The sequence below is a fragment of the Penicillium digitatum genome, chromosome 1, assembly GCF_016767815.1.
Source record: "Penicillium digitatum chromosome 1, complete sequence".
NCBI classification, from domain to species: Eukaryota; Fungi; Ascomycota; class Eurotiomycetes; order Eurotiales; family Aspergillaceae; genus Penicillium; species Penicillium digitatum.
This window is the reverse complement of record NC_089384.1, coordinates 1,260,154-1,272,493: the sequence shown is the minus strand read 5'-3', so window position 1 is coordinate 1,272,493 and position 12,340 is coordinate 1,260,154. Positions and strand designations below refer to the sequence as shown.

Genomic DNA, 12,340 nt, shown 5'->3' with positions numbered 1-12,340 from the left:
TGTTTTTTGGATAGTATTGATTTTTTTACAACATCTGGAGAAAGCTCTATGTATCTAGCATGTCAGAGCAATTAGGCAGGGCTTTTACAAACATAACACGCAAGGACACCTTTTTTTTACTACCAGCTGTGTGTGCTAGTCCTCTTCGGCAAGCGAAAACAATGATTAGGTGTCTGTGATTTCTACTGATGTCTTTTAGTTTTGATGTATAAGAATATCTTTAATGGGTACTACGTATCGGAAGATTATTTGGCCCAATATGGAACTGTTTGTATACTCTCGTACTCTTTTCTGCGGACTTCCGGGGTGCTCCTATTCCCATATACACTGAATAGTGTGTGTGATAAAAATGTCTCTTCTAGCTCCTAGTAGTTGGCTTGAGTGCTATCCAAGAGAGGTTTGAAGTCGCTGCTTAATTTTTTATATTAAATATCTGTGCGCTTTGTTACCATGCTCTTCTATATATCCCTCGGAACAAGGCCAACTGTCAACCAACTATAGGTTATTTAGACATTAAATTGCAACCAATCTATGGTGTTGTAAATGTGATAATTGTTCCAAGACATTTTTACATCTAGAACATTACATGCTAGGCCAAAACATAGTTTTATATCTGCTCAGTACGAAAGTTTCATGGATCGGGACCAAATCGGTTGGTGCCTGAGGCGACAATTACGGATTGTAAACAATCCGCTTCGTCCGAAACAATTCTAGACTACTTGTTCTTCATTCCTTTGCGCCCAAGACCACGATTTTGACAGGGCTGAATCTGCCACAGTGACTCTCCCCCGCCTTCCACATTCTCTATCCCGCTCCTTATCATCGGACATGAGCATTCGAATTCCTTGACGTGCGACGTTCTCCTTGACCGAAGATCAGCATCAATAACCGGAACGCCAGTATGGAAGGGCAGCCTAAGACATCTACACGCCCTGCGAGCGTTATACCACGTCCTGCGAGCGGCATTCCACGCCTTACTTCAAGGTTGCCTTTACCTACGACCACCGCATCAAAATCGATCAAACCCTCACCTTCCCGAGACAGACTCCGAGCTGATCCTGGCCTGGATGAAAGCAGGTTGCGAAGACCATCTCACAATGCGCTCTTGAAAAAACCGACTTCGCACCATCTGTCGCCACCTAAGCCGCAGGGTGATCCTATCCCAGCCCTAAAGCAAGAAGATGTACAAAGCGGGGAAGACGACACGCATGTTCCAGAGGAGGCGACCTCAACTGCCGGAGATGATGATACTGCATCAATCGCATCGGCCCAAGAAGCACGTGGTCGCCGTGGAATACGCCCATCACTGTCCGAACGTACACTTGAGACGCTAGCGCAACTTCCACCATCACCGGCTTCGGTGAGAAGGCAGTCCAGCTTTTTCAATGGCGGCAGTCCGGTACGATCCCCATCTTGTGCCCCGTCCATTGTATCCAACGTTTCAAGATCGCCATCGCAGGCATCATCATATGCACCGCCTGGTAACGAGCAATGTGTAAGGCCTGCTTCGAAGCTGCGTCTTCCCTCGAAGGCTCGTATTTCGACTGCTGGATCTATTTCTCCAGTCCACGGCTTCGAGGACAGCGTGATCTCATCAAGATTGAAGCGGCTGTCACTTAGGCAAAGTACTGCATCGGGGGACGGTGTCCCCTCAGACATCAGTTCGCCGCCCAAGAAAAACATACCCGAAAGACCAATTGGCAACAAAGATTCACCAAAACCCTCGCTTATCCGCCCACCACCGGGAAAGGCCTCCGCAAAGTCCGCAAAGTCAAATATGGGTCCCCCAGAAAGACCCCTTCAAGTAAAGAAAACAAGAAAACCTCAAACAGGGCAGGTGTCTACCCGACGCTCTCCTTCGACAGGTTCAAGACATGTGTCTACTTTTTCCAACATGCTTGATGACCTGTCCCCGGAGCAACAGGCAGAAATTGAAGCTAGAAAAGCCTCCAAATCGTCCAGTACGCTACGTGAAACCATAGCAAAGGCAAAGGCTGCCCGCAAGGCGATGGCGGCTGGTGATCAGAAGGAGAAACCGCAAGAGCAAGTCTACCAGGCCCCGCCAATCGATGCGCCTCTCGATTCGTGGGCAGGCGGCGACGACGAGGATCCTTTCGGCCAACCGTCCCAGGGGTCTAACTCTTTGGTGATGCGGAAGCGTGTACAGACAGCACGTGCAACCGGCCAATTGAACATTGCAGCGTTTTCTTTAAAGGAAATCCCAAAAGAAGTGCTGACGATGTACGACTATGACCCAGAGAACTCCGCAAACTGGTTCGAAAACGTTGATCTTGTCAAGTTTTATGCCGCGGACAATGAGCTGGAACAGATTTCAGATGAAACATTCCCCGATATCAACCCCGAGGAGTTTGATCCTGATAGCGATGATCGAGGACTTCAATTTGGGGGCCTTGAAACGCTGGATCTCCATGGAAACATACTGAAGTCCCTCCCAATGGGTCTTCGACGTTTGCAAAACTTACGCACCCTCAATCTGTCGAATAACTGTTTGGACATGGCCCATATCGAGATCATCGCGGAGATCAAATCTCTGACCGATCTGAAGCTTGCGAATAATCAACTGCAAGGGGAACTGACTGTCGTCATTGGTCGTCTTTCTAGCTTGGAGTTTTTGGATCTGCGTGGCAATGCTCTCACCAAACTTCCAGATGAGCTGGCTGGATTGAGTTCTTTGAGAACATTGGATGTCAGTGAGAACAAGTTTACTTCTTTGCCGTTCGAGACCCTTTGTAAACTTCCTCTGAAAACGCTGAATGCGCAGAAGAACAGACTCGAAGGCACTTTGATACATGCATCAGTGACCAAGCTGGACACATTGCAGTCACTAAATATTGCCAATAATGCTGTGATGGTCTTCTCTGCGAATGACGCGCTTGAACTTCCTGATTTACATACCCTCCTGATCGGCGTCAATCGCATCACGCATCTCCCACGCATGACTTCCTGGCAGTCATTATTAACGCTGTCTGCCGAAGAAAATAAAATTGCAGAGCTTCCACAAGGGTTTGCCGAGCTCAAGAGTCTCAAGAAGGCAGATTTTACAGGAAATTCCCTCACGCACTTGGATGAAAAGATTGGATTAATGGAAAACCTTGCCTCTTTGCGGGTTTCCAATAACCCACTTCGTGAGCGCAGGCTGCTGAGAATGGACACCGACGATATCAAAAGAGACTTGCGGAGTCGCTCTGAGCCTGATCCCCAGGACACAGATGACGAGGGATCAGTGGCCACCCAATTCACCCTAGCGCCTGAGAGTCCCGAGCTTGATCGCAGCTGGGATATTAAATCCGGTGGGATTCTTGACAAGTCTTATGCCGGAATGACCGACCTTAAGGTGGAACAATTGGAGATGATTCCATCACTAGACATTCGGTGTCTTTATTTGCAGCACAATGAGCTGAGCTGTTTCCCGGCCCCCGCCATTGGAATGTTGGCACAGTGTCTGGTTGAGCTTGATCTTTCACACAACCCCTTGAAGGGCGCTGAGTTCTTGTCTTCCCCGCTTGAATTGCCAAAACTTCAGTCGCTGACTTTGAACGCGGGCGGCTTGACGTCATGGGAGCCTCTCTTATCCAACCTGATAGCCCCATCTTTGACCTTCTTGGATGTATCGCACAATCGTTTGAAGGGACCACTCCCTCATCTGAGACATACATACCCAGAGCTTAAGACCCTAGTGGCCTCTGACAACCAGATTGCTAGTCTGGACTTCGAGGCCGCACAAGGATTGCAGGTCTTGGAGCTAAGCAACAATGAGCTTGATTCGCTTCCCCCGAAGATTGGCCTGCTGGCTGCTGGTCGCTCTCCTCAGAACTGGGGCAATGGATCGGCCTTGAGACGTTTCGAGGTGGCCGGCAATCGATTCCGAGTACCTCGCTGGCAGGTAGTTGCCAAAGGAACCGATGCGATTTTGGAATTCTTGCGAGAGAGGATTCCTGATAGTGACCTGCCGGAATGGGAGCAGGAACACAAAGCTCCCGAGGAAGAGTTCTAAGACATCTAGTTGGAGAGTATAATTTAGAGACTTGTATAATAATCACCATGTTTGTTCCATGTACATATACATCACTGTCTGTGCTTCTCCAGAGCTTTTGTTATCTTCTAATCAGCTATTTTGCAGCTTCGTGACAGATAACTATATTCAGTTTGTTTCAATTGACTTGCTGACCTCGTCAATCACCTTGAGCCAGGTATTCGACCATGTAGCGAACTTGTCTGCCGGTGCATCATCCTTAACATCCGCAGCCCCCCAGGGTGACGCGACCAACCCCACCGCTTGTGTGGCAGACTTCCTCGTCTTCCGGAGATACTGAGCGGAGGTTTCAAAATTGGCCTCGTACAACGCGCCAGCTGCCTCGTCGACATCGTCCGGAATGGCCTGCAGATTCAGCATCAAGGACTCCAGCTTCTTGACACCAGATGAAGAAGCTAACGGCGCACTTCCGGCATTTTTCAGCCGGTTGTTGATGATAGCTGGGTAGACCTGGGCAATAGGCTTGAGGAAACGAAGAGTAGATTTCTTGTGTTCCTGGAGAGCGGCTGTCTCTTCTTCATCATCATCATCCTCATCATCATCCTCATCGTCATCTCCACCCTTCCCCTCATCACCGAGAATATCATCAAAGAAACCATCGTCCTCTTCTTCCGGATCCCAATCCTCGATTTCCTCAACCGCGTCGCGAACCAGGTCCCTCCACTGCTCAACGCGGCGAATGACAAACTCAACAACTCCCTTATTCGCAATGTCGGTTGTAGCATCACACGCATCCCAAACACGGCCCGTAGCGAGCATCACAGCATCTTTCTCGGATTTCGTCCCACCGCTCTCCTTCCCTGTATCCTTCTCCTGATCTTTCTTCTCTCCAACGACCTTGACCTCCCGAACCAGCCCGGAAAGCTCTGTCAAAGCCGTTTTAACAAGAATCAAGACCTCGGTGTGAAACGCCTTGGTGTATTGCGCCGGTGTCACAAGGAGGGAAGCAGTCACGAGGGACGGCAGTATAGATTCATTGAGCTCGCGGAGCACGGTGCTGACAGCGGAATGCGTGAAGGGCGGGGTAATTGCCAACAGTGAGAGTTTCGTGACATGTGCTTTGAGCGCGCTCGAGGAGGCCGTCAAGAGGGGCAGGGCTTCGGCATCTTTTGCGGCTTCGGTTGCGGCTGCTGGGGGCGTGGTGAGGGCCGTTTGGAACTGGCCGATCAGGATCAGGGTCGTGCCAAGAATGGTGGATAATTGATTGGACATTGTGAGGGTTGGGTGCTGGCCAGGGGTGGGTTGGAGGGGAATGTAGTAGAGAGAAAAATTGGGCGGTTGGGTCTGATACCTATCGCGGGGCTGATTAGGGCTCTGCGGGGTCACCTGGGATTTCCATGTCAAAGATGTCAGCTTGAGGCTGATTTGATTGGTCTGCTGTTTGAATAAGATCATGATCATGATGATCCTGGTCTCTTTGTTTTTCTCCTATTTCAAAGATGGTGATGGTTTGGTACTTAGATCTATTACCACCTTTCTAGCATTGGAATCAAATCGCGAAGAGCTCTCGGTGTGCCAGATTCCATCCAATAACCGTGCATGGCTTGCATTTGATCTTAAGCCTAACTACGACAACGTACTTAAGCTACCTTGCACAATTTTACTGAGTAAAATCAAAAGCCCCTGGAGCAACTTGGGGCACCACGTGCCTTATAGTACATCCATGAACGTAGCGCTGCACCGACAGTCGGCCCAGTTTTGATATTTTGACCGTGTTTATAGTGCTAAAACAATCTTACTTGATTGATCAGATGTACCTACCTGCATAGGTAGCAGCCTAGTTTTTTCCCTGGACTATAGATGCTCAACTGTACCTTTTTACCCTACGATACCCATCGATGTACATCTTAAGTTAGACATCTCCACCGCTCGCTAGTGGACAAGTAAAGAATGAAACAACCTGTGACAATAGCCGAAAACCCAATTTAAGTATAACACAAATGATCATACCCCTCAGTTTGTAGTCTGCGTAAACTCCTTGTCGACTCTAATCTCAGTAATGGGAATCTCATCACCACCAAAATGATCACCAACCCTCGGACCCAACACATTGATGTACATCTTTGCGTTATCATAGTCCGGCCTAAACGAGGCATCTATTCGTGCCTGTTCTCCCGCCGAGCTGGGATCATCTGGTAGATGATAGAAAGAATGTCGGTTTGGATGTTTGTTGTGTTGTACAATAGCGGCAGTGGACTCCCCTGTTGCTGAAGGCTGAGTGACGGTGTCCGAAATTTTGGCAGTTGTTCTATTTTGACTTTTGAAGAGAGCCATAACGCTACCATGAACACCCAGCAAGCGTGCTATGCAGCGGAGAGCAGGGCGGATGGTTGGGAGGTTGGCCGACACGATGCCGGCAGACATTTCAATTGCGGTCCATCCAACTGTTCGGGCGAGAGTATAGGAGGAATCAAGCGGAGTGTAACTGAAGAAGACCGAGAAGCGGTAGGCGGAGGCGAAAACGACACTGTTGGGGTTAGATTCATCTGGAAGGATTTTTTGGAAAGGTTGGGGTCTGACAAAAATCCTAAGCTGAAGGCAATCAAGACGGCTATCTTTTCCGACATTCGAAGTTGGAGCTTCCATACTTGTGGAATTGGAAGGAGGAGAATGGCAATGTCGGTTGCGATCGTTGAGACGGCGTTGGAGACCCATGTGGCCACCTGGTTGATGCACCGCCCTGGAATCTGGGGATACCAGAGTTTCTGGACGGGGACGCAAATGAAGATGAAAAGAAAAGTTATGCAAATAACCCAAAGGATAACAAAGATTCCAATGATATATGCCCACGTTTTGAAGTATCGAAAGCGGAAGATCCTGTAGTACATGAGCAGAATGCTCAATTTGGTCCATGCTAGGTTGAAGACGTAGAGAACTTCGGCAACAACAAGATATTTGGCGATCAAAATCACGTTTTCTGTGGGAAGAGTCTTTGCATGGAGTCCCATTCCCTCATGGATCATGGCGTAGATAAATCCGACAACGACCAGGTTCCATAACTTGGGTTTGATCAGAAACTATGCGATTGAGGTTCATTGAAGTGAAAGAGTGGAACTCACCATAGAAAAGACAATCATATAGTCATCCCACCACAGCTTTTGCATCCGATCATACCGGGCGAGCAGTCGAAGACAAACCGTCACGAAGGCCAGCACCGTGACTGAGGCCGTAGTAGCTATAGACCATGACTGCAGACTGTCCTGATTGCTCTTCATAACGCTGGGCTCAAGGAGGTAAACATGGAACTCTGCAAATGTTGGGCAACACAATCTTATTAACGGAGTGGCGAGTACACGGGTGAGTTTCTGCAAGGAATCCTCCCCATCTTTGAGTGTACACGACTCATAAAATTCTAGAAAATTCCGCTTCTTAACGTTGGATTGACAGGCTTGGCGTCTGAAGTTTGAACTTAGTTCGGTAGTTAGCGCATGTCGGGTTAGGCATTTGTTCTGGTCTATAATCATATCACTAATACGTTTCACTTACGAGTAGACACCACATCTCAGCCAGATGTACGGAATGTCATAAGATGCCAATGTAAAGGAAAACCGTCAAAGAACCGGTGAGGACCAACTGTAGGTGCTTCATCAAATTACCCACGTGGATGCAGGGGTTGCGAAACCTATTTTCTTGTTTTAGGGAGGCTCCTGTAAAACACGGGAAAAGGCCCACTTCATGCTAGTACGAGTAGGAAGGTACAAATCTGATGATCGCTTTGAAATATTGATTTTTTTTAGAGCTTTTGACTGACCCCTGTAGCCCTTGTTGGTGGCTTTCCAGTAGACTACTTGTACTTGGTTACCATTTCCAGAAGGGCCTCATTCACTTCCTTCGGGTTGGTGGCATTCAGGTAATGCGCACCCCCTTCGACCATCACAAGTTTAGCCTCCACAGACGAGGTAAAACGTGTGATGTGTTCTGCAGGAACGATCGTTCCAAAAGGAGTGTCTTCAGTTCCCTTGTTGATTTGTTAATACATAAATCATCTACATGAGAAAATGTAGGACTCACCTGTAGCCAATAAACAGGACATTTGATGTCCCCAATCCGAAGTAGAAGCCCATCCCTCTCCAGTAGGCAGTTGAGCGCCATTCGAACCTTTTTCCGGCCCTCATCACCCTTATACACTTCCTTCAAGGTCCGAGTCCAGAATGCAGATCTCGTTTCGGTAGTAGCGGCACCAAAGCCAATTCCCCCCACCAGTCCGCACCAGACGTCATCCACCACAAAGTCGGGTGTGGCCGAGGGACTGGTCCACTTCTCATAAAACACCGTGAGATTGGCAGCAGGATCCCAACAGCCCTTGGACCGAGAATCCAAGGATTCATAATCCATGGAGGTTCCGAGGGGCATTAGACCCAAAATCTAGCACTATGTTAATGCGATTGACTTCGCCTAGCTTGGCTTGGGGCAAAATCGGCAGTTCGTTGACTCCTCCCCGGGCTTGAACCTACCCTGTCTGGGGCCAGGAGGGCCATCCTAGTCACGATCCATCCTCCCTGACTTGTCCCTAGGACGAAGGCTTTCTGAATCCCAAAGTGATCCATAACCTGTAAAGCCATGTGAGCAGAATCCCAGTACGTAAAATGTTCCGAGGGAGAAGTGGTTGAGCCATGACCTAGTGGCTCAATGGCCAGAAGATTCATAGCATCGGTCAACACCTCGTTGTTGAATTGATCATGGTAGAGAGACACGGTCATGCACATCGAATTGACGAGCACGCATGTCGGCTTGGAAGGATCATAATGGTTCTTCGAGAAGGCGTATCCAACCTTGATGCCACCAAGGTGTGGAACTTCGATAGTTTGAAGCGCAGCCATTTCGTAGTCAGTGGAATTCGAGAGGATTGTGTGATTTATCTACAACATACCATGGAAGGGGGAGGGGGAAAGGAAGAACTCAATATGCCACCCGCCAAGTTAGCCCCTCCAGACTCTCCTTGTCCGTAAAACACACTTACTCTGTATGAAGTATGTCAATTCCGAGAGATGTACAAGGCCCTCGGATTTTCGTCCCAAATTAGTGATTGATCTCCGACTGACCGTGTGGAGTCACTTCCACAGACCAGTTTGTCGGGATTTGATTCACTTTGGCACAATCAACGACAGCAAGGCCCATTGTATTCTATACTAAACTTTGGAAAAGGTGGGGCCGAGCACTTTCTGAGACTTTACAGTGTATATCAGTTTCCGGATGGGGACATTTGTGACGACATCGCCACAATTAGGGGTTTCAAGAGACTACCTTGGTAGATGGTTAGGGGAGCTCCCAAGTTCGGCCAATGCCAGATTACATAAGCGACAATTTTCAATATCAAACAAGACAAACACCTTCATCATTGCATCCCAGCTTGACGGGCTCAAAGCTTTTTGTTCATCATTGCCAGCCATCATGGGAACAGCAAAGGCTCGCGCTCCTCCAAGGACTCCCGCAACACCCACACAACCCTTAGAGACGTCGCGGTATCTTCCCGACAAGACCTTTGTCATCGACAATGGCGCGTACATGATCAAAGCCGGCTACGCTTCTTACGCCCCGGCCTCCGACGAAAGCGTTTCCGCATGCTCGTCGATACCTAATGCCCTCGTCAAAACCCGTGATAATAAGATAGTTATCGGTGCACAGCTAGCGACCGTCAGCGACTGGAATGAGGCCATGTTCCGGCGCCCGGTGGAGAAGGGATATGTTGTGAACTGGGAAGCCGAGAGAGAGATTTGGGATCAGTCTTTCTTTGATGGAAAGGCAACGGCTCGGAATCGGAATCATCATATCGCAGACCCGGAAGATACCACCCTTGTGCTTACGGAGGCGCCGAATGCCTTGCCCATTTTACAACGGCACGCTGATGAGATGGTTATGGAGGAATGGGGGTTTGGGGGATATTCAAGATGTTTGGGTACGGCAGTCCGACTCTTTGGTGCCGCATATGGTCCCGTGCTAACTTGAAGTCTTTAGGTCCAACCCTCAACGCATGGAACGAAATCCATTCTCTCTTCGGTGATCCTCTCTCCAATATATCCGACGCTCCTATCTTGCCCGCAGATTGCTTACTGGTTGTCGATTCTGGCTATTCACATACCATAGTGACTCCAGTTTATAAAGGCCAAGCTCTTCAACGCGGAATTCGCAGACTCGATCTTGGAGGCAAGCACCTTACCAACTACCTGAAGGAGATCGTATCAATGAGACAGTACAACATGGTGGATGAGTCATATATAATGAACCAAGTCAAAGAGGCGGTCTGCTATGTCAGCAATGACTTTGCTGGCGATTTGGAACAAACCTGGAAAAGTGGCCGAAAGCGCCAGAGCGGGCCCGAAGAGGGAATAGTGTTGGACTATGTGCTTCCAGATCCGAACGCAAACAAGAATGGCTTCATTCGATCGCATGATCCTCTTCTTCACGCCAAAAAAAAGAAAGGAGCGGCTTCCGGACTCAGCACAGAGGTGTTGTCGGAGGATGTGCTAGTGCTAGGGAATGAGCGCTTTTCTGTACCGGAGCTCCTATTCAACCCCGGAGATATTGGCATGAAGTCGGCCGGTATCCCCGATATGATTCTTCAAAGTTTGTCGGTTCTGCCCACTGGCTTGCATTCTGCCTTCTTGGCGAACGTTCTCGTTGTCGGGGGAAATGCTTTGATTTCAGGATTTATGGAAAGACTGTGGGTTCCCGAAAGTCAATTGATTGAAGTTCCTCTAACAAACTTGACTTTTACAGAAAAATCGAATTGCGACAGATTGCCTCTGCTGAATGTGTCGTGAGAGTTCGCCGGGCTGAGGAGTGAGTGGTCATCCAATCTGGGTTTTTTGACTTTGAAAGTACTGACATAACTAGCCCTATCCACTCAACATGGCTAGGAGGTACTCGTCTTGCTGCAAACAGAGAGGAACTCAGCAAGGTATCCATCACTCGCCAAGAATATCAAGAATATGGGTCAGGGTGGGCTGTTCGACGATTTGCCGGCCTTGTTTAAAGTCCAAATCGCCAGAACTATCTTTGTGGGCACAAGTATGGGAGTTTTTAACGATGGCCGAAATCTACAACAATTATAGCATTTAGTGATACCCTAGTTTTCAGAGTTGTGGTCAATGTACAAAATCTTTTGGAACGAATATGCAAATTAGTTCAAGGCTGGAACACCATTCTCTTCACATTACGATAGAATTATTCGCTCTACTTTTGAAATAAGCTGCGCTTGCCTGGTCAAGAAATACCCAGATCCATGGACCCACGCCTGTTCCCTTTGATCACCTCCATGTTAGGGCTATTAGCCTGAACACTTTTAATCTCCTATTCTCCTATTTTGTTTTATGAGTCAACAGAATAAAGCAGACATCCATGACGAGTTAGTCTCGCTGAAGCCCTCTTGATACACTGGCTTCATGACAGCAATCCCCTAGAATGTAGCCGTCATCCTACAATTAACTATGGGCCCTTCAGGAACAAGAAAGATAATAGTGTTTGCCCATCCATGGGTGAATTTTCGATCCCTCTACGACCTGAAAGATGAGGCCGCACCGTAAATTTCTATATAAGACGTCCCTGGACTCTCAGGTCTGGCCATGCACTTCGTCCCTCTTGGAAGGGCCCAGTACCAACCCCAAGAGTTGCTACCAAAGACACGGCAAAATGGCCAACAGTCGCTCGTCCATCCGACAGCTCCTAGAATACATGGGTCGAGCATTCAAATTCAGGAAATTTACCGAGGAAGTAGGCCTGTCAGTTAAGCTCAAAGACAATCGAAAGCGAATGAAAAGCAATCTATTAACTCTTCACAGATGCACAGGGTGCTACCAAAAGGTCCCAACATGCAAACTATTTATTGCCCCCTGTGAACACCGATACTGTCCCCCATGCCTCCGGCGAATGTCCTCAACAGCCTTGAACAGCCCGCAAATGTTCCCAGCAAAATGCTGTTGCCAAGAAATCCCCGTACAAGCACTCGTGGCGGTGATGAGCTCTCGAAACAAAAAGCACTATATTGTTCGGCGTGAGGAGAATAATGTTCCTCCTCTAGAGCGCCTGTACTGTCCTCGGGCGAAGTGTGCCCGATGGATTCCCCCAAAGAGCCCCGGGCCACGGTTAGGATATCGCGTTTGTCCTTATTGCCGGGCAAAGGTTTGCCCTAAGTGTGGGGACTTTTTCCATCTCGGTTGGCCATGTAGTCATGACTCCGAGACGAAGGCGACGTTGCGACTGGCAAAGGAGAATCGTTGGCAGAGATGCTCCAACTGCCTGTATTTGGTTGAGAAGGTCGATGGATGTAACCACATCATTTGTAGGTGT

The 12,340-nt window shown here is 48.5% G+C and overlaps 5 protein-coding genes across 5 annotated transcripts; 3 read left to right on the top strand and 2 right to left on the bottom strand.

Moving 5' to 3' along the window:
* Nucleotides 1–901: 901 nt before the first annotated feature.
* On the top strand, nt 902–4,015 carry Pdw03_2757 (putative leucine-rich repeat protein; the record flags this gene model as incomplete). The annotated part of the gene is made up of 1 exon (XM_014682264.1): nt 902–4,015. The coding sequence occupies one exon, from the start codon at nt 902–904 to the stop codon at nt 4,013–4,015; it is 3,114 nt and encodes a 1,037-aa protein (XP_014537750.1).
* Nucleotides 4,016–4,162: 147 nt separating this feature from the next.
* Nucleotides 4,163–5,266, bottom strand: Pdw03_2756 (Armadillo-like helical; the record flags this gene model as incomplete). Its single annotated transcript, XM_014682265.1, has 1 exon — nt 4,163–5,266. The coding sequence occupies one exon, from the start codon at nt 5,264–5,266 to the stop codon at nt 4,163–4,165; it is 1,104 nt and encodes a 367-aa protein (XP_014537751.1).
* A 741-nt stretch (nt 5,267–6,007) lies between these two features.
* On the bottom strand, nt 6,008–8,874 carry Pdw03_2755 (uncharacterized protein; the record flags this gene model as incomplete). The annotated part of the gene is made up of 7 exons (XM_014682267.2): nt 6,008–6,521; nt 6,575–7,053; nt 7,114–7,462; nt 7,541–7,555; nt 7,849–8,012; nt 8,066–8,419; nt 8,509–8,874. 7 exons carry the CDS (start codon nt 8,872–8,874, stop codon nt 6,008–6,010), a joined length of 2,241 nt encoding a protein of 746 aa, XP_014537753.2.
* A 571-nt stretch (nt 8,875–9,445) lies between these two features.
* Pdw03_2754 (Actin family protein) lies at nt 9,446–11,027 on the top strand (the record flags this gene model as incomplete). The annotated part of the gene is made up of 5 exons (XM_066100284.1): nt 9,446–9,950; nt 10,010–10,051; nt 10,139–10,715; nt 10,772–10,834; nt 10,889–11,027. 5 exons carry the CDS (start codon nt 9,446–9,448, stop codon nt 11,025–11,027), a joined length of 1,326 nt encoding a protein of 441 aa, XP_065955684.1.
* A 656-nt stretch (nt 11,028–11,683) lies between these two features.
* Nucleotides 11,684–12,008, top strand: Pdw03_2753 (Zinc finger, C6HC-type; the record flags this gene model as incomplete). Its single annotated transcript, XM_066100283.1, has 3 exons — nt 11,684–11,772; nt 11,833–11,885; nt 11,944–12,008. The coding sequence occupies 3 exons, from the start codon at nt 11,684–11,686 to the stop codon at nt 12,006–12,008; spliced, it is 207 nt and encodes a 68-aa protein (XP_065955683.1).
* Nucleotides 12,009–12,340: the final 332 nt, after the last annotated feature.